The sequence below is a fragment of the Neovison vison genome, chromosome 13 (genome assembly GCF_020171115.1).
Source record: "Neovison vison isolate M4711 chromosome 13, ASM_NN_V1, whole genome shotgun sequence".
Taxonomy (NCBI): domain Eukaryota; kingdom Metazoa; phylum Chordata; class Mammalia; order Carnivora; family Mustelidae; genus Neogale; species Neogale vison.
In genome coordinates, this window is record NC_058103.1 from 86,838,286 (window position 1) to 86,858,813 (window position 20,528).

A 20,528-nucleotide genomic window follows, 5' to 3' on the forward strand; every position below is an offset into this window, starting at 1 on the left:
CCAAAGGGCAATCTACTTCCCATCTCCTCCTTCTCAGCTTTGCAGGACTGCATAGTATACTCTGCCCAGGTATACCTGGGAGGGGGGAGCAGGGAGACAGGTGGGGAGTGGGGAGAGGGGCTGGATCTGAGTAGCTGGGGGGGATTCTTTAGTCTGAACAGTCCCTCAGCTCTGGTGGCCTCAGCCTAGGGAGCAGTTCCCCGCTCCCCCAGGCAAATGCGGTTACAGAAAATTCACATACCTTCTGCCTTAATTGGCGATCTTGCAGTGGCCCCAACCTCCCCGGCCCTTCCACTCTGGGCCAACGGTGGGGAATCTGGACAGCAAGGAAGGACTTGGCAGGCTGAAGGAGAAGGACAGCAAGTCTCACCTCCATCCAGCCTGTTCTCCTTTCAGATACTTCCTTCCCCTATTTTATTTCATTTATTTATTTTTCTTTAAGATTTTAATTTTAAAGTAAGCTCTGCACCCAACGTGGGGCTTGAACACACAATCCCGAGATCAAGAGTCGCATGCTCTATGGACTGAGCCAGACAGGTGCCTCTGTTCTAAATCTTGATTCACCCCACAATAAATTTAATTAAACACTTTTACTTCCATGAGTAAAGGGACCTAACGCATAGCCAACCCTGCCCAGCCTGGCAGCATCAGATGGGGCTCAAGTAGGTCTTAAGACTCTGGTAGCCCATTCCCATAAACAGAGCAAGAACCTGGGGCCCCCAGGTGGCCCCCCAGGTGGTCCCGATAGCGGCACTCTATTTGCTGAACCTGCTGTCACGGAGCCCAGGCCCATGTGCCTCCATGTTCCTCTCTTCCAGAACACTCTCACTTGCCTGTCTGGCCCTCACTCTCCCATGTCTTTTGGGGCAAAGTTGTGTCAGATGGCTTGGCAGAGTAAGTGGAAACATAACTGTCTCTGAGGCTGATCTGTGCTAACTCAGTGATGTCTCCCAGGCCCTGGCAGGTGCTCGGCTCAGAGGTTGTCTTTAAAGGTTCATTGACCATGTGCTTTATGGGCCTGGGCAGGAAAGCAGGGATGGACACTTTTTCGCCAACTTCTTCCCCTTGTTGAAAATAAGCTCATACAGTTGGCTGGCCCTGGGGCTGGACATGCCACCTCTGTCCCAGGTCCTCTCTGGTGGCACCAATCTAAAAAATATAGGCACACAATGACTTTGGAAAACAGCTGGAATTACCTAGTCAAGTTGATCACATGCATACCTGACAAGAGAGAAACGCCATTCCTGGGAACACACGTAGAGGGATTCCTGCACACAGAAACCAGAAGTTGCATCCAGAATGCCCCAAACTGGAAACAGCCCAAACGTCCATCCACACTAGCACAGATAATTAACTTGTAGTATTTTCACACAATGGAATACTATACAAGAAAAAAAAAAACTGGACCAATTACAGCTCCACCCCTTAACATGAACGAATCTTTTAAAAACCACACAATAAGCCAAAGAAGCAAGATACAGAGTATATTTAGAATGAATCTAACTGCAGAAAAAAAAAAAAAAAAGAACAGAAAACAGAAAAAAAACAGGCAATCCAAACAATGTTGTTTAGGGATATACACAGAGGTAGGAAACTGTAAAAAAAGGAGGGATATTGGGGAGAAGATGGTCATTAAATCGAGGATGGTGGCTCCTCTGGGAAGAATGGGTCAAGGCCTCGCATGCAGGCTTCTAAGCTACTTGGATTACTGACCTGGGGACTGGGTACACAGGCGTTTATTATTGTTTACACTGCATTTATGCATGTTACATACTTTTCTGTATATATCATACATTTTACAGAAGAAAAAAAAAGGATGGTATGTGCTCAACTCTGCCCTTTTCTCCATCCAATCCCCATTCATGTCCTTTGCTGCCAGAGGCAGGGCCAGGGTCCTCCATCCACAGTTCTCCTCTGTTTTTGAGTGGGTCGGAGGAATATGGGGGTGAGGGCCTCCCCTCTGCAGCTGGGCCCTGGCTACTCCAGGGTGAGGAGGCCTAGGGAAAGCGGGGCCAGGCGAGGCCGGCTGGCTCTGCTCTTTCTGCCAGCTCTGGGGATTAGGCCAAGGCGCTGGCCCACCTGTTGTTTCACTCATTCAGTATGCACAGAGCCACGGAGGGGTTACTATGAGCACTGGGTGTATGGGGAGGGTTCCGATAAGTGAAAAATGGTCTTTAACCTCAAAGATCTTACAATCTACTCAGAGGGAACCATATACACAAATAATACAGTACCAGAAAAATGTGAGCTAAGTGTTACAGGACTACTTACCTACTCTTTCAATAAACATTTGTTGAGCACCTGTTACGTGCCAGGAACTGTGCTGGATGATGAGCATATAAGGGCCATCAAATCACAATCCCAGCCCTTAAGTTCTTAGCCTAATTTGGAGGACACACACATACAAGATAAATACAACAGGAGAGCAAGCCCACTGAGGCAGACAGGCTCAGGGAGAAGGAGAAGGCCACTCCCCTGATCCCTGCCCGCTTAGGATGGGTGAGATGGAGTGGGGAGGGCTGGAGTAGGGAGGTCTTCCTAAACATTCAGACCCTGAATTGCCTTTCGGGATGAGGAAAATAAGAGCTAGGCAAAGGGTCAGAAGGCCATCTTTTGCAGAGGGGCCAGCTGGGCAAAGGTCAGGGATAAGGAAGAGCACCTGAGGACTATTTGCTACCAAAACACAAGTACTCAGCAGGGATGGGGAGAGTAGCAGCTCGAGGGACAGCCGAGGAGGATCAGAGTCATATTTGCCTTGTAAAACCTTGGATTTTATGGGTACTGAGATCTACTGAAAGATTTAGGGGGAGCTGGAGAGTTCACTCCCACTCAGAATAGAGGAAGGGTTGAGGGACACGGATTGGAGGAAGGCAGACAAGTTGACAGGTTGTTGTGGATCCAAAAAATACTTAGATAGGCCAGTTTAGATAGGCTAGATGGGTGGTGGGTGTGGGAGACACCAGCTCCCTGCCCAGCCACCAGGTGGAGCAGGGCTCCAAGCCAGAATAGTGTGGCTCTCAGCTCTGGGTACCAAAGAGCACTAAGTGTGGGCAGGAGGAATGTGAACAGGATTCTGTACCATTTGGTCCCAGGGTTCCCAAAGGCTGGCTTGTGGGGACAGGACCAGGCTGAGGAAGCAAGGAAAATACGGCATGTCATGAGCTGTTTGTACGAGCAGTGTAGGCACAGTGAAGAACTCTCCTTGGAAGTGTTTGCAAGCCAATCAGTAAAGAAGCACGTCACTTAGAGGCATCAAGTACATTACCAGAAGAAATCGCTTAAACATTCAAGGGTGGTTTTGTCCTGGGGAGGAGGGATTGGGGATAGGGGTGACTTTTAAAAAAAAGTTAGCATGTTAAACTATCATATTTTAAAACTCACGACATAAAACATACGAAATTAAAAAGATTTTATTTATACATTTGACAGAGAGAGATCACAAGTAGGCAGAGAGGCAGGCAGAGAGAGGGAGGAAGGGAAGCAGGCTCCCCGCTGAGCAGAAAGCCCTACTCAGGGCTCCATTCCAGGACCCTGAGATCGTATATGTGCTGCCGAAGCGAGCACCCAGGACCCTGAGATCGTGACCTGAGCTGAAGGCAGAGGCTTTAACCCACTGAGCCACCCAGACGCCCCCAAAACATACGAAATTTAAAAAAAATAAAAAAGCACTGGCTTTGTTCCGAGTTTACATCACTTATGCTTTTTTTAATTGCTTAAAGTGACTTTTTTTCCTTTTGGTATTAAACGATACAAGATAGAAGATAGCCAGCGGCTCCCCCGCTCCCCTCACGTTCTCATTAGGCAAAACAAAACAAAACAAACAAGACCTTGAGCCCTGTGCATCCTGAAATCAGAGACTGGGAACCGCTTGTCCGGAGCACCGGGCTTAAAGCCGGAGAGCAGCGACTCTGCGCGTCTGCAACCCCGCGGGCGGCCGGCAGAGGTCAGGCGAGTTCCACACAGGCCCCGCGGAACCGCGCCCGAGTTCGGAGTCCCAGCAGCGCTCCGCGGGGCGCGCCCCCTCGGCGGTTGGGCGGGGTACAGGGAGGACACGCGGCCCGCCGTAACCCAGGGGTCGCGACTAATGGTCATCTGGGATCTGGGTCCCGGCTTTGCCGGGCGGACGTAGGCTAGGCACCAGCAGCGGAATTAAAGAGGATTCTCCCCCACCCAAAACCACGCCGCGCGGACACTAGCTCTGGCTCCACCTCGCGTCTGGGCGTGGCTGGGCGCCTGGTTCCCTGCCGAGTTCCATGGCCCTGGGCCGTTTACCTAATGCTTCTGGAAGGCTGCCCTGCACAATATTGTCTCCCACGGGGTTGTGAAGACCAGGGAGCTACTCTTACCAAATCCAGACTGGCCACATAGGCAAGGCTGTTTGTTTTTTTTTTTTACTAGAATTAGGATTCAAGCTTCTGGGGAGGTGTCCTCTAGGTCCCAGGTCAGTTATTCTAAAAGGCTGCCCTACCTCGGAACTGTTCTTGAAGATATGATTAGGTCTGGGGTTGATCAAGGAATCTGCATTTTACAGACAGCACCTGGAGAACCCGTCTCAGTTTCTGTTGCCATCCCCCAGCGAAAACAATGAATGGGACGCTAGTCAACCGCAGGTCTGGGCTGATAGTGTGACCTGCCTAAAATTGGAGTGGGTGGAATAAGAAGCAGCCCCAGCACGGATTAGCGCTGGGAGCTGGTGCTGTAGTTAACCAAACGCATGGAGACCAAAAACCCCAAAACCACCAAAACGAAGGGTCCCTTGCTCTTCCATTCATGACTCAGGCTACACTCTTTGTTTTCAGCTTTAAAATATTACTTTTCATATGTAGCATCAGGAAAACAGTCACATCCTCCCCAAGTTGGTGGCAGGGTTCCGTAACGTACACAGACTGGAGGTAACACTCCATTCTGTCACATTCTGAATGTCTTCAGGCTACATGTGAGCAAGACCACTGTTTTGGCCACATTCATCTCCAACATAGCAGGGGGGAGACTGGAGGAGAGTAAAGGGACAGTGCCGCAAGCCCTGGGTTTCCCCCTCAGGATAGAACTGGGGTAGGATTGGTAAGGAGCTAACTGCACCTGTCTCAGACATCAGGCTGGAACAGCGCTTGGCCACAGGCCAGGACCTAAAGTCAGAAAGGCACCCCTGGGCCGAGAGCCAAGCAGACCAGTTCTTCGGGAATTTAGATACAGTGGAACAACCCAAACCCATTCCACTGGACTGTGCAGTGGGGCTGCAGGCTAGCATTTTCAGTTCTGTTGATCTGCATCTGACCTTGTTCCAGTTCTGACCTTGGGAAAACCAAATTGTCTTAATCTTTAAAGATTTATTTTTTTTGAGAGTGTGCGTGTGAGAAGGTGGATGAGCAGAGGGGGAGGGAGGAGGTGGGGAAAGATTCCTGAGCATATTCGTGCTGAGCATGGAGCCTTATGTGGGGCTCGATCACATGACCCTAAGATCATGACCTGAGCCAAAACCAAGAATCAGAAGCTTAACCAACTGAACCACCCAGGCAGTGCCCCTGTCTTACTCTTCTAAAACCATGGGGATGGTGTCCAGAAATGTATAAGCTTCCTTCCACCTCTAAGACTCTTACCTTTCTGGACTCCCTTCTTCCTTTAAAAACCATTGGGAGATCTGGGGAAGGGAGGCTGAAACCTCTTCTGTCCTCAAGGCAGATAACATCTCTTTGTCACGCATCACCAAGGAGTAGGTGAGATGGCAGAGTAGGATCTGGACTAGTTATCCTCCAAGGCCACAGGCTAGCGCCGGACAGGAGGCAGTAGCAAGTACATTGCTCCCCACCCCCCTGCCAGAAACACCAGTTTAGAAGCAGATGGGTTTGCTTCCTAACGCTTAATACAAAATGGCAGCAGCCACGGAGCTGTTGTAACAAAACTAGCCATAGGGCATCCAGAGAAATGTACGCAGGCGTCCTTGGCTGGAGTTGTGCTGCCAGCCAGGCCTGCTGCCCGGTCAGCTGTAGGCTGTCATCCGGCCAGGACTGGATGGTGGCGGCGGCCAGGCAGGGCTGAAGGGCTCAGAGATGCTGCCATGGAGGCTGGCGCTGAGCTGATCCCTCACAAGCACACCAATCTCTGCCACGTAGTGTAGTCTGGATGGCCCAGGTGTTCTGAGCTGCCTCTTCCTGGAGCTCCACCCCAACACCACGGGGTTTCAGCCCTAACCAACAAAGCCCTGGGGGGGCCCGGAGGAACTGCTAGCAGTGGCTGAGAGGGTGCCTGCTCACCAGCTATCGGGAGCTGATGCCTCTAGAAATCAGCAGAAACAAAGGCTAGGTTTGGGTTTTTGTTTGTTTGTTTGTTTTCCCTAGAAAGACGAGGCTGCCATGTTCAAATACATGTAGAGGGGCAATGCCTCTAGGGTACTTGGCTCTCTGCAAGAGGCATAGCCCCCCTCCTCCTCCAAAAAAAAGGGTGGCTTCTTGCCTTCCCAGAAGCCCCAGAACAGCCAGTATGCTTCCTGCTGAGTCCATTTTAAGCCACGTTCCAGGAAGGCCCTCCACCCACAACCCTCATTCATGTCCTCCAGCTTCTTCAGACCAGAAGGTCTAATTAGAAATGCTGCTCCCCAACCCCCATGTCTGCCTTCAACTTGTGGCATCCTGGGGGCCGGGCTCTGAGGCCCACAGCACTTGTCAGCCATGGTAGAGACCTCACGCAGAGGCCAAGGGCTGATGTGAGTGCTGCCAAGCAGCAGGAGAGCTGCCATATCTCTCTGTCCAAAGAAAGGCCTCTCGGTGCTGAGAAAGGGGGTGAAGGGTCTTGGGCTTAGTGGAAGTCTGCATTGAAGGCTCTGCCGATGATCAACCGTCTCACCTCACTGGTCCCAGCCCCAATCTCATACAGCTTGGCATCTCGCAGAAAGCGGCCCATGGGAAAGTCGTTGATGTAGCCGTTGGCACCTGTGGCCAGGGTTCGGGCAGAGAGGAGAGGACAACAGGAGGTGAGGGGCAGTGAGGAAAGCAAACAGAGAGCCAAGTATATAGAAAGAGGCCAGAGGAGAGGCTGATTAAAGACAAGCAGCAAATGGAGCTGAGAGGGGAGGCTGTGGGAAACACCTAGCTGTGGGAGTGGGGACAAGGGACTGAAAGGCCACCCAGATTGCTGAGGACACCAGGCAAAGATGGCGACTGCCACTGGTAGACCTGGGAAGGCGGACAGAAAGGTACTGCACAGCGCTCACTGGGGGCCGGACCCAGGGAAGGGTAAGTCTTTTGCACGGGTCATAAAGCCAGCCGGTAGCAGGGTTAGGGTTCAAACCCAGGCCTTCTGGCCCAATTCTGGGCTCTTAAGGCCATCAGCCTCTGAGGCATCCCTCCCTCCCCATTTCCCAGTGTTCACGGACCAGGCAGGGAGTGAGAGAGAGGCATTACTGATGGGATGAGCCACTCGTGGCCTCTGGCAGTTTTCTCATTTGCTTTAACATGTCTTCCTAGTAACTGGGGTTAGAAGGAGCTTAAAGGTGGCAGCTCAGCAGCAGCCGAAGCACAGCGTGAGGAGTGAAGAGGAAACTTTCTGGGGTCAGGAGTGGGAAGTGGGGGCCACTCACCGAAGCACTGAATGCCGTCCAGGGCAACCTGGGTGGCGCACTCAGCTGAGTAAAGAATCACCCCCGCGCAGTCCTGTGGGAGGGGGCTTGGGGTCAGAAGGGCCCTGCCGGGGCCAGACAGGGAGGGAGTCCCGACAGCTCGCCCTTACCTTGGCAGTGCAGTGGCCCTGATCACAGGCCTTGGCGACATTGTAGACATACTGCCTACAGGCCATGAGGCGGGTGTACATGTCGGCCATTTTCCCCTGCATCAGCTGGGCACAAGGAGGGGGTCAACAGGTCAGCACGCCGGAGCCATGTTCCTCTCAGACATTCCCCCTAGTCACCCAAAGCAGGTCAGCAGTGACCATCTGAGAGCCAGGCCCAAGGACGCGAGGGCACAGCTAGGAGGCTGACTTGCCTTAGATGACAGAGTTGCCCAGGGAGCGGCCGCTACACCATGAACCCCGCATGCTGAGAGGTGACTTCACACCAGGACACATGACCAGAAACGCTGCTCTTTTCCCTGGGCCTGCCTACAGCCTGCACGCTTCCCCCATCAGCCCTACAAGGTCTAGTTCATTCATCTCAAGTAGGAAGTGAATGGACACGAGGGCCACTTCCTGACAAGGTCCCAACCCAGGCAGCATGCCAAAGGAGCCTGCGTTCCAAGCCTCCAGGCTCGTTTTGGTGGCAAAAGATATGGAATGCCCTGTTCGCTCATTTGATAAAGACAATCTGGACCCTGTCAAGAAAGTACATTTCAGTAGAAGAATTCCACTCACCTGGAAGTGCCCAATCTTCTGGCCAAAGGCTTCCCTTGTGTGTAGGTAGGGAATGGTGTGGTCGAGGACAGCCTGCATAAGCCTGCCAGGAAAGAGGAAGACACTGGGGAGGCACCTCGCTGTACCCCCACTGCCAGTGTGGGGAGCTTGCGGGGAGGTGGCTTGGCAAGATAAGTAACTGGAGTCCCAGGGAGGAGACAAGGAGCATGAGGGTTCTGATCACCCCCACTCAGTCACTGCACCAACTGCCCAGGACGTGTGCCCCTTTCCCGGACACCAGATGGAGGAGCAGGACCCCTGTGCAGAGAGGTCTTAGTGCCCGAGTGTGTTCTGTTTCATCCTGAATAATTAAGTAGAAGTGCAACTCAGGCCTTAGGTCTGTCATCTGATAATATCTCCCTCCATTGTGAAGAAAAGTACATGGGGGAGGAGGAGGTCTGTTCATTTTGTTTCCAAGAGAAAAAGTGCATCTTCCGGGAGGCAGGTCCCATTGGCCCCCACCAAGGTGAAGGCTGTGATGTCACGACTTGCCAAGGAAGCCGAGAGCCCAGCTCCCCTAAAGCCTCAAACTCACCCAAGGGGCCCACCAGCCAGCACCAGCCGCTCCAGGTCCAGCCCACTCATCAGCACGTAGACGCCCTTACTTAGATGGCCCAGGATGTTGGCAGCTGCCGGGAAAAAGTGCCAGTCAGAGGGAAGAGGGCTGTCCACAGCCTCCTCACTTGTATAAAAGCTGCTAGGTTTGATATTGTGGCTTTCACGCAGGCCCTAAAATGTCACCTGACCTCTGACCGCCAACTAGGGTTCCAAGTGAGAGACAAACATGGAGTTTACAACTTCCAGCTGGATGTAGGGCTTGCTACAGGGCGCCTGGGTGGCTCAGTGGGTTAAGCATCTCCCTTTGGCTTGGGTCATGAACCTGGGGTCCTGAAATTAAGTCCTGCATTCAGCTTCCTGCTTAGCGGGGAGTCTGACTTCTCCCTCTCCCTTTCCGCACCCCGCTCATGCTTTCTCTCTCAAATAAATAAATAAAATCTTTTTTTTTTTTTTTTTTTTTAAAGATTATATTTATTTATTTGACAGAAATCACAAGTAGGCAGAGAGGCAGGCAGAGAGAGAGGGGGAAGCAGGCTCCCTGCGGAGCAGAGAGCCTGATGTGGGGCTCGATCCCAGGACCCTGGGATCATGACCTGAGCTGAAGGCAGAGGCTTTAACCCACTGAGCCACCCAGGTGCCCCAAATAAATAAAATCTTCAAGAAAAAAAGAAAAAGTAGACCTTGCTAGAGGGACTCCCCAACCACCACACTGTGCCATACACACCACACATACCCCACTCATAAGACACAAAGGCCCCATCTTTAGACTTTCCCTTTCTCTTCTTTGACTGCTTTGAATGGCAAAGAAAAGCTAATTTGGTCTAGAAGCCATCCAACCCCTCCCTAGTTCTTTTTACCCATGCCCATAAAGGAAACTGAGAAGTACTCTGTCCCCCAGGTTGAGTCTGCTCCCTGCTCCAGTATCACCAGCCCCCACCCACGACAAAAGTAGTCTCTGGAGGAGTTTTTGTCTAAGAGATGGGTCATTCAGTGTCAGTTATGCAATCTGCTGACTACCTCCCTAGCCTGGAAGCCAGGGCACTGGAAGGCCTTGGGAGGTGTGGGTAGAACACTCAATACAGCGTAGACCACTGTCGTAATGATGGCCGTTGTTTCCTGCTGACCAAAAAGGATCCACACTGATCTGGCCTCCCTAGATGCTCGTTGTAACCAAAGCCTACTGTTCTGGGGTCCTGGGTCATGGGGGAGAGGGAATGGTCTATGGCTGAGGTGCAGAGCAAACTTGGCTGGTCCTCAAAGCAAAAATACTCCAGTTGAATTGTCTTGTCTTCACTGAGCCTGGCTTCCATCAGTTTTATCTGAATGGTGGTGTTTTTTTTCCCCCCACACCATTAATGAATCTCACGTGGGCTATTCAGGGACACTCACAAACAGGGCAGTCTGGAGGACAGGAGAGGGTGAGGCACCTCCTACCTGTCTATTCCGGGTACTGGCATACCACCCCAGGCCCAGTGTATTAGTAACATAAGAAAAAGCAGCCTTCGTGGTGCGCCTGGCAGCCCAAGGCGTACATGTATGGGCCCAAGGGCAAGCACAGTAGACAGAGGCACACCATCTAGACGCGTCGTCGGTAAGCTGATGATGGTGAGCTTCTCTTACCTGAGATGGACTTTCTCAACTTATGAAAGGGTCACACAGGCACTTGCCCATTCTCAGGGACTCACCAGGAACCTCGCAGTCTTCAAAGATTAGCTCACAGGTGTTGGATCCCCTCATGCCCAGCTTGTCCAGCTTCTTGGAGGTGCTGAAGCCAGGCATACCCTTTACAGGGGGAAAAAAAGGTGGCCCCAATTACAGACTAGTCCTCAAGCAGGGCGGCTAGTAAAAGGCAGACCCTTGAGAAATGCCCAACCTCCCATCTGGTCCCGAATTGGCACAACACACTGCCTCCTGCTCCCAGGGCGCCCACTCTGTAGGATTGCCCCACTCCTATAAGCTCCAGCTAATGCACCCTCCTCTGCCTCTAGGTGCATTCTCCTCACTTCTCATGGGAGCAGTACTTTCTCAAGGAAATACCCACACCCTGGGCAGCCCCTGACCTTCGCTGGCTTTGTTTCCTCTTCTCAGGGGATAGCACTTCCGGGACACTCTCTCCAGGTAACTCCATTCCTTTCCCTCTGTACCTCTGCCATCTGTATCTGAGTCTCCCCAAGGATCAAATTCAGCCATCTATGTACTTTGGCCTGAGGCTAACCAGATGAAGTCTGCACTGCCAAATGACTGGCAGAGTATGTGGCCGGGCAGGCTAATGCGGGTTGTACCACATGACCATGAGATTTCCAATCTCTGCCAGGCTCTTTGGGCTACCTTCTTTTCTTTCCTCTGGTCTTAGGTCCCTCTTTCTATAGAGGGTATTGCAAACCTTCAGGACACTTAATTCCCGGAATTCTCTCTCAGCCCCCTAACCTCCACGGTTCCCAGCCCTCACGCTGCACAGTCATGACCCAGGCGGCTTCTCCACCATCACCTGTAATCCAGCCCTACCTTTCCCACGGCTTACTGTTGGCTTTGGCTCACTTGCTCCCACACACCTCAATTTTTCCCTCTCCTATATTCCTTTCTACCAAATAATTTGCTCAGCTTTCTCCCATTCTTTTTTTTTTTTTTTTAAAGATTTTATTTATTTATTCAACAGAGATCACAAGTAGGCAGAGAAGCTGGCAGAGAGAGAGAGGGGAAGGCAGGCTCCCCGCTGAGCAGAGCCCAATGTGGGGCTCGAACCCAGGACCCTGGGATTATGACCTGAGCTGAAGGCAGAGGTTTTAACCCACTGAGCCACCCAGGTGTCCCAGTCTTCTCCCATTCTTGAAAACAAACTCAAATATCCGCCTTTTCATTCCAACTCCTGCTCCATCTCCCCCTTGCTTCGCTGCAGCCTTCATCCACCACCTGGCCACCCCCGAGGCCCCCCCCACCCCGGCCTTGCTGTTCACATGTTCAGAACTTGCTTCTTCTCCGCAGCCACTCTCCCCAAGGTCGTCAGATCGAGTTGCTTCCTTCTAGTCCTCATCTTCCTGGACCTTTCTGTGTGGCTCAACCATGCTCAGATCTGACTCATCTTTCTTGGGCTCCAATGTGGCCCTTCTCCTTGCAGTCAGCTCTTCTATCTCCACCCTCCCTGCCCTCTCCGAAGCCTTGGCCTAGCACACACTGATTGTGTCTATGACCAGCAGGAGAGAGCCTTCTGTGGTACTGACTTCAGGAGATAATAGCCTCCTGGCATGCACTGTCCTCCACTCACCTTTTCCACAATAAAGGCCGTGATGCCCCGAGAGGCTGGCACAGCAGCGGGATCTGTCTTGGCGTAGATAATAAGGATGTCAGCATCAGGGCCATTGGTGATCCAGAACTTGTTCCCATTCAGAATGTAGTGATCACCTAAGGATAAGAAGTTGGCTACTTGCTCAAGCTGTGTTGGCCCATCCCAACCAGTCACTTCATGGACCTACTGCTGGGCAGGAAGGTGCCTCCTTTGGGAAATAGTGCTGGAAAGCCAGCAGAGGCCACCCCCTCCCTCACCCTGAGAAGGGCTGTCCCTCTGTGCATTTCAGCTCCCTTTCCAGAAGCTCCCAAGTCAAGAGAGCCTCACCTTTCTTTTCTGCTTTTAGCTTCATGGAGACAACATCAGAGCCAGCATTGGGCTCACTCATGGCCAAGGCTCCGATGTATTCACCGCTGATCAGCTGCAAGGGAAACCACAAAGGCTGGTTATGACTTCAGATGTCCGTCCCCTACGGGAGCTCACGACACTGCTTCTCACCCGCTCATGTGATACCCCTTCAGACTTCTCTCAGACTTTACCAGACCTGGTAAAGTCCTGGAAGAGAAGTCCACTACCTATATGACTGAAAATCTCTCCCTTTTCCCATTCCCTCTGCAAGGGAAGCAAGTCCCAGTTTTACATTTCTTCAAATGCTCCACAAATGACATCCCGTGAGTGACTCAGGAGTTCTGGTCCTATTTTTAATTCTTCTGAGTGAATTATTTTAAAGCAAGTCCATGACCCTTTGGGGGGCTAGATGCTCCTGCTTGAGGGCAGCATGTTGTAGACAGCAAGTCTGACTGACCCTTGCCAACCCAGGAGGATGCCTCAGGGTTTCTCCCTCCTCATCTCCTCACCTTGGGGAGGTACTTTTCCTTCTGGGCCTCATTTCCGTTGCGCACAATTTGGTTGAGGCACAGGTTGGAGTGGGCCCCATAACTGAGCCCCACTGCTCCAGACGCTCGGGATATCTCCTCCATCACCAGCACTTGTTCCAGGTAGCCCAGGCCAGAGCCGCCATACTGAACTGGGAATTGGGACCGGGCAGTGGAATGGAAAAGGCAGCCCAGATTACATTGGGGCAGTCACAGGAATGTTTACCAGCAGCAAAGAAACACCCTTGTAGCTCCTACTACAAGTTACCCTCTAGCAAGGTCGGTAGGCTGACACCGTGGGCCCTGCTTTACCAGCTTATGGAACTGGCTTTGCCTGCTGCCTCTGGTCAGCTGAGGTGGTTCAGAAAACAGTCGTTGCAAATGCCTGGGTTATTCTGGAAAGACCTCTTACGTAAGACAAGAGAGCCTGAGCACCCACTGTTCAGAAAGCCACAGAAGTGCATGGGCAGATGAATAAATGAAGGGCGATCTGGATTAACCAAGAAACACAAAGAAGGAGGGTCAGAGCACTAAGAATGGACATTAAACAAAGGACGCCATGTGCGAAAGGCCTGAGTAAGGTGAGATTTGCATAGCATAGGTGTTTGGACTAGCATAGCATAGGTGATTTGACTATCAAATCAACATGTTATTTGATACAATAGTATATGTCAATTACATCTTTTAAAAAAAAAAGGCAAGATTAGTAATGAGGGACTGGAGTGCCACAAATGGTGAATTTCAGAACTCCTCGCCAATTTTTCCTTGGCAACAGATCCAAAATCAAAGTACCTGGCTCATCTGGTATTATGACCTCCCACCCCTAGGCTTGCTCTTTGGGCAAATCCTGGTAAGACTCTCCGCACACGGGGTCGTCTAGATGGTTCAGTCAGTAGAACATGCAACTCTTGATCTTGAGGTTAAGAGTTCAAGCCCCATGAAAGGTAAAGAGATCATTTTGAAAAATAATAACAAAGTCTTAAATCAAGGCTCTGAACACGTTTACTCTGACCAAAAAGTCAGGCTCATCTTAGACTCTAGGGAAAAGAGAGCCCAACCTCTGCAACTCTAGGAAGGTAAGCCCACAGGCGGGTGGCACCAGAAAGAGCCACCAGGACAACCCTGGTGGAAACTAGAACTTACCAGAACTTTCTTTCTTTTTTTTTTTTTTTAAAGATTTTTATTTATTTAACAGAGAGAAATCACAAGTAGACGGAGAGGCAGGCAGAGAGAGAGAGAGAGGGAAGCAGGCTCTCCGCTGAGCAGAGAGCCCGATGCGGGACTCGATCCCAGGACCCTGAGATCATGACCTGAGCCGAAGGCAGCGGCTTAACCCACTGAGCCACCAAGGCGCCCCCAAAACTTTCTTTCTTTGAGGGCTCATAAACCCCAAAACACAATCTGGTTTGGGAGTTCCCAGTGGCGTTCCCTCAACCACTTTACTTAAGGTGGTCTACATTTTTAAGTCTTTTCATTTTATGACTCTGGAATCAGCTCGAATCCCTGCAACTGTCTCCAAGTGGTGAGGGAAGATGTAAGAACACTGTGTTCCACCGCGGTTCTAACACTACAGGCTGAGACATTGTGGACTGTCCAGGCTTTGGCAGGTGAGGCCACAGGCTGGTTTCTTTACTGGGCACTGCAAGTCAGCTGTGGGGAGAGGAATAGGCGGTCCCCACAGGAACATACCTGTCCTGAGCAGTCCTGCCTAGAGGCTACTAGTAGGGCAGAGTTTAGGAATTAGGGAGATGGTTTAGACTGATGTGCAGGGCACCTGGGTGGCTCAGTGGGTTAAGCCTCTGCCTTCACCTTAAGTCATGATCCCAGAATTTATAGCAAACACAAACTTGAGCCCCACATCAGGCTCTCTACTCAGCAGGGAGACGGCTTCCCCCACTCTCTCTGCCTGCCTCTCTGCCTACTTGTGATCTCTGTCAAATAAGTAAATAAAATCTTAAAAAAAAAAAGACTGAAGTACAAGACAGTTGCATGATAATGGAACTAAACTCCTCAAATCACCTGGGGGAGCTGGGGGAACTTATTAAACATGCAGAGTTCAAGAGTCTAAGTGATTCTGAGTCAGTGAACCACATAGACCTCATCCCTTTGCCTTCTGGATGTTACTGCTTAAACTGTATACTCCTCCTTGGGCTGACAGTCAATGGATGCATTCTCAGGTCCAAGAGAAAGTGCTGGGTTCTTTGAGCACAAACTTTTCCCTCCTTTCCTGTTTCTTTTGGAAATGGTTTAAAGGGCATGCAAGAAAAGTTCTCATTAGGGAAGGAAGCTATACTCACCAGGGGCGGTAATACCCAAGACCCCCAGGTTTCCCAGCTGCTTCCAAAACTCCTGCCAACAGAAAAAAGTGAAGTGCAGTGAGCTCCGAGAAGAAAGCCAGTCACAGGTATCTGGCACATCTGGAACGAGACTCAGATGCTTCACATGAAGGGGCTGCACTGTTAGGGAGGTTTTATTTACCAGAAGACTGTGAGCTCTTCCAAGAAGCAGGACAATTCCCGACCCAGCCCAGCCCCTAAACTGCCCCCTTGCTGCTTGGCCCCACTCCCAGTCAACTCCCCCCAGCACAGGCATCATGACTCACTCGAAGGTTCTTGAACTCATTGATATGATCAATCTCCTGGGCCTGGGGGGCTAGATGCTCCTGAAGAAACTTAGCCATGGTCTGACGAAGCTAGAGGGAGAGAGGTGGACAGATGCCACTGAGACAGTCCCTTGCTGCCACTAAGAACAGCATCTCCACTACTGAGGACACACTGGGGAAAACAGACCACAAGTAACCCCACCAACCGGCATCAGATCGAAACTTAGAGACCGTAACAGGTTATACTTCCTCAGAGATGATCTTCATCTCTTTTAAGGTCCTCAGCCTAGACAGCTTGAGTATTTTTAAAATGTCACTCCTGTACATAAAATCATTTCATGGCTTTTCATTGTACCTAGAAGGCAAGCTCCTTACTCATGTTTCTAAGGCCCTGCATGAGCTGACCCCTACTGACTCTTCGAGCCTTCTTCAGTATCCTTCTCAGTCCATTCACTGTTCCAGCCATACCCTCTTCAGTTTTTGGCACTTGCCAGGCTTTCTGTTTCCCTAGACTTTGGTTACAAAGTATTACTGAAAGAGATTTGAAACTCTTGGCTGACAAGTTTGAGAGCAAGGGCTGAACCCTTTCTGTGGAAGGGGATTCAAACCTCTCTCTGCTGACTGCAAACGCAAATGGATTTTGTAATCCTGGAGCCTTGGACATTTGCTTAATAGCCAGGAGACAGGTTCCTGGGGAACTCTGCCAACATCTCAAAGGGAAGAGTCATCTTCCAGGAAGGCTCTGGTTCAGGCTCACCTGAAACGCAATTTCGTGTTTTGTTCAACTTTGTGCTTTGGACGCAACTGTGCTGAAGAACTTATAGCAGATTAGACAGTGCACGTCAAAGCCCCCGGAGGTGAGTATTCGAAAAAGATTCCCTGGTGATTCTTTTTTTTTTTGTAATTTTTTTTTTTAAATATTTTATTTATTTGACAGACAGAGATCACAAGTAGGCAGAGAGGCCGGCAGAGAGAGAGAGAGGAGGGAGCAGGCTCCCCGCAGAGCAGAGAGCCCGATGCGGGGCTCGATCCCAGGACGCTGGGATCATGACCTGAGCCGAAGGCAGAGGCTTTAACCCACTGAGCCACCCAGGTGCCCCATCCCTGGTGATTCTTATTAAGCAGGCTTGAGAACCATAGTCTTAAGACAGTGTTCAGGTGTAACTCGACCTCAGAAAGAGGGCTTTTTACTACATGCCAGTGTCCCAGCCAAAACACCATCAAACCTCCACCAGAATACCATCAGCCTTCCAGAAGCCTTCCGGTCTCCGACTCCTTATCTAACTCAGCAGCTAGGCTTTGCTGTTTCCACAGCGGGGAGGCTGCAACCCGCGCCGGTCCCCCGCCCCCCGCGCTCTGACTGCCGCGGCTGAGTGCGCGCCGGGCAGAGGAGCGTCTGGGCGACCTCCGAGCGGGGCGATGCGGCCTGGCCAGCTGGCCTTGGGGCCTGAAAGGGGATGAGGTTCCTTACCTGCTTCTGCTCCTCGCTTAGCCCGTTGATCGCATCGTCCACGGGCAAGAGGGAGTGGGCCCGCTGGGACACGAGGCTAGCGAGCTGCGCCCGCGGCGACCGCAGCCTCCAACTCACCGCACGCCGTCCCAGAAGCCAAGCCGAAGTCGCCATCTCGGCCTTGCACGCGATGGGAAGAGGAAACCAGAGCCCGAGCCGCAGCTGCAGCGCCAGCTCAAGCACCAGCAGCGGCGACCCGCCCCTTGGGCTCCACCAATCCCGGGCTTTGTTGCCCCACCCAATGGGCGAGGGGGTGGGTCTCCAGCAGCCTATCACCCACCGCGGCAGGCTGAAGGCCGCGCTGCCTTTGGTCACCACATCAGCCAATCAGCGGTGAAGAGTTGATCCCGGGTCCCCACCACGGGGCTGGGTTGGCGCTCTTGGAGACTTTGCGGGAGTCATCCCTAGGTGGAGACCTTACTAAGTAGAAGAGCGAGAAAGGTGTCTTGGGAGTCTAGGAGTTGTATCTCCCTTGCTTTGAGGTAGCAGTCCCTAACTACAGAGGTCTATGTCTGCGGGAAAGAAAATGTTAAAACAGCCTGGGAAAACTCTCCAGATGTCCAGTGCTTGGAAATAAATTGTTAAAGCCTATCTGGGATGTCTAAGTTTGGGTAGGGAGCGCTGGCTCTGTTGTGCACAGTTAGAAGCCATTAAAACTTGCTTTATTATGTAATAGGGTTGAGTGATTTTGGAGTTTTATGCGAACGAGTTACTATCTTGCAAATTATTCAACGTACAAGAAGAGTATCAGGGCTTTTTAAAAAACAGGGTTGGGGGAGGGGAATGAAGGTACAGAAAAGTAAGAGTAGCGTGTTACGAGTATTAAAAAGAAAAACACAGAGCCGCAGTGGAACCACTTAAGGCTCTGAATCAGTAAACTGAGACTTAACTACCTTACTGTAGTTTCACTCCCCTACCGCCCCCGCCCCAGGAATGTAACCTCTAACCACTCAACATGGGAGTTGCCGGTCAGCACTGGGAAATTTACTGATGGACACCCCCTCCTTGTGTACCTCTTAGGATGGATCTTGCCTGAAACAATCAATTTTTTCTCATAATTTCCTTTTTCGGTTCCTTTGCTACCTTTAAAAATCCTTCCTTTAGAAAGATTCCAGAGTGGCTCAGTCAGTTAAGCATCTGCTTTTAGCTCAGGTCATGATCCCAGAGTGCTGGGATCGAGTCCCCCCTTCCGGCTCCTTGTTTGGCAGGGAGCCTGCTTCTCTCCGCCTTTGCCTGCTTGTGCACACTCTCTCTCTCTCTGACAGACAAATAACATGTTTAAAAAAATAAAAACCTTTCCTTTTCTGAGCCTCCTTGGAGTTCCTTTCTATTTGCTAAATGGGATGCTGCCAGAGTCATGAGTTGTTTAATAAAGCCAATTAGATCTTTAAAATGGACTCAGTTGAATTTTTGTTACTTAACAGGGGAAGAGAGATGGAATTAAGCCTCTAACCCCCTTCGCTATTTTCCCCCTCTAATGTGGTGGGCTAATGCCCTGAACCGGTCTTTTCAGGTAGTTGAGTGCCCTGAGTCTTGGGATGAAAGGCTGAAATGAAATGAATACCACCCACACAGCAAGGCTGTTAGGAGTGCTAAAAAGGAAGCCTTAGGCCCAAGGTGGAGTCACTTGCCCACAGAGCAGCAAATCAAAACCTATTTGCAGTTTCAATTTCTCCCAGAATAGAATTTTAAACCAGTCAGTTTGGAGTTCTCAGGGTGCCTGGGTGGCTCAGCCAGTTAAGCGACTGTCTTCAGATCAGGTCTCTCCTTAGTTTTACTTTTTAGTAGAGCTGGTGCGGGGGTGGAGGTGGGGGCGCAGATGGGAAGGGAGAGGGATGAGCAGATTGCGCTGAGCACGGAGCAGAAGGAAGGACTTAATTCTACAGCCCTGAGATCATGCCCAGAATTGGCAGCTTAACCTACTGAGCCACCCAGGCGCCCCTCCTTACTTTTAGAGATTCTAAAGAGTTTATTCATTTTGTGTTGACAATTCCATTAGGAAATAATTGTAGTTATTTAGAAATGAACTAAGAACACTTTTTCAAGTACCTACACTAAGTTGTTGGATCTGACTATTCAAAATGGAATCACTGATACTTCTTTGGGTATCATAAATATTAGTAAGACACTACCTAGGAGCATCATGAACTGAGAGAGTTTGGAAACCTCTGGACAAATGATAAAAATGCCAGGCAAAAGCCTGGGATTCAAGGATCTTCAAGACTTCTACTAACACCAAGTACTTCCCACCCCCAATATTCCCTGGTTCAAATCTTTCTCCATTATTTTCTTGGTGTTTGACCCTGGGTAAATTAACCTAACATCTGTGAGTCTCTTTCCCCAGCTGCATAAAGAGGTAATAGTGCTTACCTTGTGATGGTAATGAGGATTACCTGAGAAATACAGCAAGGAATCATGGGTATAGGCCCCATGGATGGCAGAGTACAAATGGTCAGTTAAGTGACAGACATCTCCACTTACCTTGAACCTCTGCATAAGCCCAGTTGCCTAACTCACTTCCCCAAGACTCATCTGGATATCCCTTCAGCTCTTTATTCTTTCCTTCAGCATTTCATGCTTTGATTTTCTCCCTGAAGGTTCCAATGACAGCCCCCTGCTTGGGTTTATAATCGGCTGGCACAGTTTACAGACTCAGAGAAACATTTTATTTACTGCACAGGCTGTAACTCAGGAATAGCCAGGTGGAAGATACGCAGAGGGTGAGGTGAGGGGAAAGGAAGCAGAGCTGCCTGTGACCTGACCTTGCTTCTCTCCCTCAACCTCCACAGGTTCACTGATCTGGAATGTCCTCCACTTTCTAGCTAGCCTCTCCAGATGTTACTCTTCCTTCAGTCTCCGGTCTGCCTCCTCCTCAAGCCCTCCCCAACCAAACTAGCCCATAGTGAACTACTAGAGTACACACCTATGCCACACAACCCAGTTAGTAAAGTGTTGCTGTTTGTTATTTCACTTACATATAACCTGCACATACAAGTTCTCCCAAATAGATGGTAAGCATCTTTGAGGTTAAGAATGCCATTCTCTATTAAAGTTTCCTAGAGCACCCAGCAGATTGGAGAGTATGAGTTACTGTCTGCTGAGTTTCTCCTAACATGAGTCCATCCAGCCTACGGAACAGATGAATCACCCCGAACACCTCCACGAGTACGAGAGGCAGATGGAGCAACAAAGGTAGGAGGAAGCGACAGAAAAGGCAAAGGAGCACAGAGGAGAGCTGGTGAGGCAAAGGCCCTTGGCCGGTCACCCGCGAACAGGGTTTCGGTGGTGGGTTAGAGGAGTCATAGGCATTGAGGAAGTTACATT

The 20,528-nt window shown here is 50.7% G+C and overlaps 1 protein-coding gene across 1 annotated transcript; it reads right to left on the minus strand.

Annotated features, from left to right (window-relative positions):
• Nucleotides 1-6,301: 6,301 nt before the first annotated feature.
• On the minus strand, nucleotides 6,302-17,368 carry IVD (isovaleryl-CoA dehydrogenase). The gene is made up of 12 exons (XM_044230329.1): nucleotides 17,166-17,368; nucleotides 15,695-15,784; nucleotides 15,390-15,441; nucleotides 13,075-13,244; nucleotides 12,545-12,638; nucleotides 12,197-12,333; nucleotides 10,620-10,716; nucleotides 8,912-9,005; nucleotides 8,338-8,419; nucleotides 7,723-7,827; nucleotides 7,574-7,646; nucleotides 6,302-6,926 (listed from the first exon to the last, which is right to left on the minus strand). Exons 1-12 carry the CDS (start codon nucleotides 17,316-17,318, stop codon nucleotides 6,793-6,795), a joined length of 1,281 nt encoding a protein of 426 aa, XP_044086264.1. The 5' UTR covers nucleotides 17,319-17,368; the 3' UTR covers nucleotides 6,302-6,792.
• Between the last annotated feature and the right edge of the window lie 3,160 nt (nucleotides 17,369-20,528).

Bases quoted from the DNA above. Each gene is read 5' to 3' on its own strand.
- IVD (XM_044230329.1), bottom strand. From the start codon at position 17,318: ATGGCGACTTCGGCTTGGCTTCTGGGACGGCGTGCGGTGAGTTGGAGG. The intron at 15,785-17,165 runs GTAAGGAACCTC...CTCTCCCTCTAG, and splicing joins TAAGCGAGGAGCAGAAGCAG to CTTCGTCAGACCATGGCTAA. The intron at 15,442-15,694 runs GTGAGTCATGAT...TTCTGTTGGCAG, and splicing joins ATGAGTTCAAGAACCTTCGA to GAGTTTTGGAAGCAGCTGGG.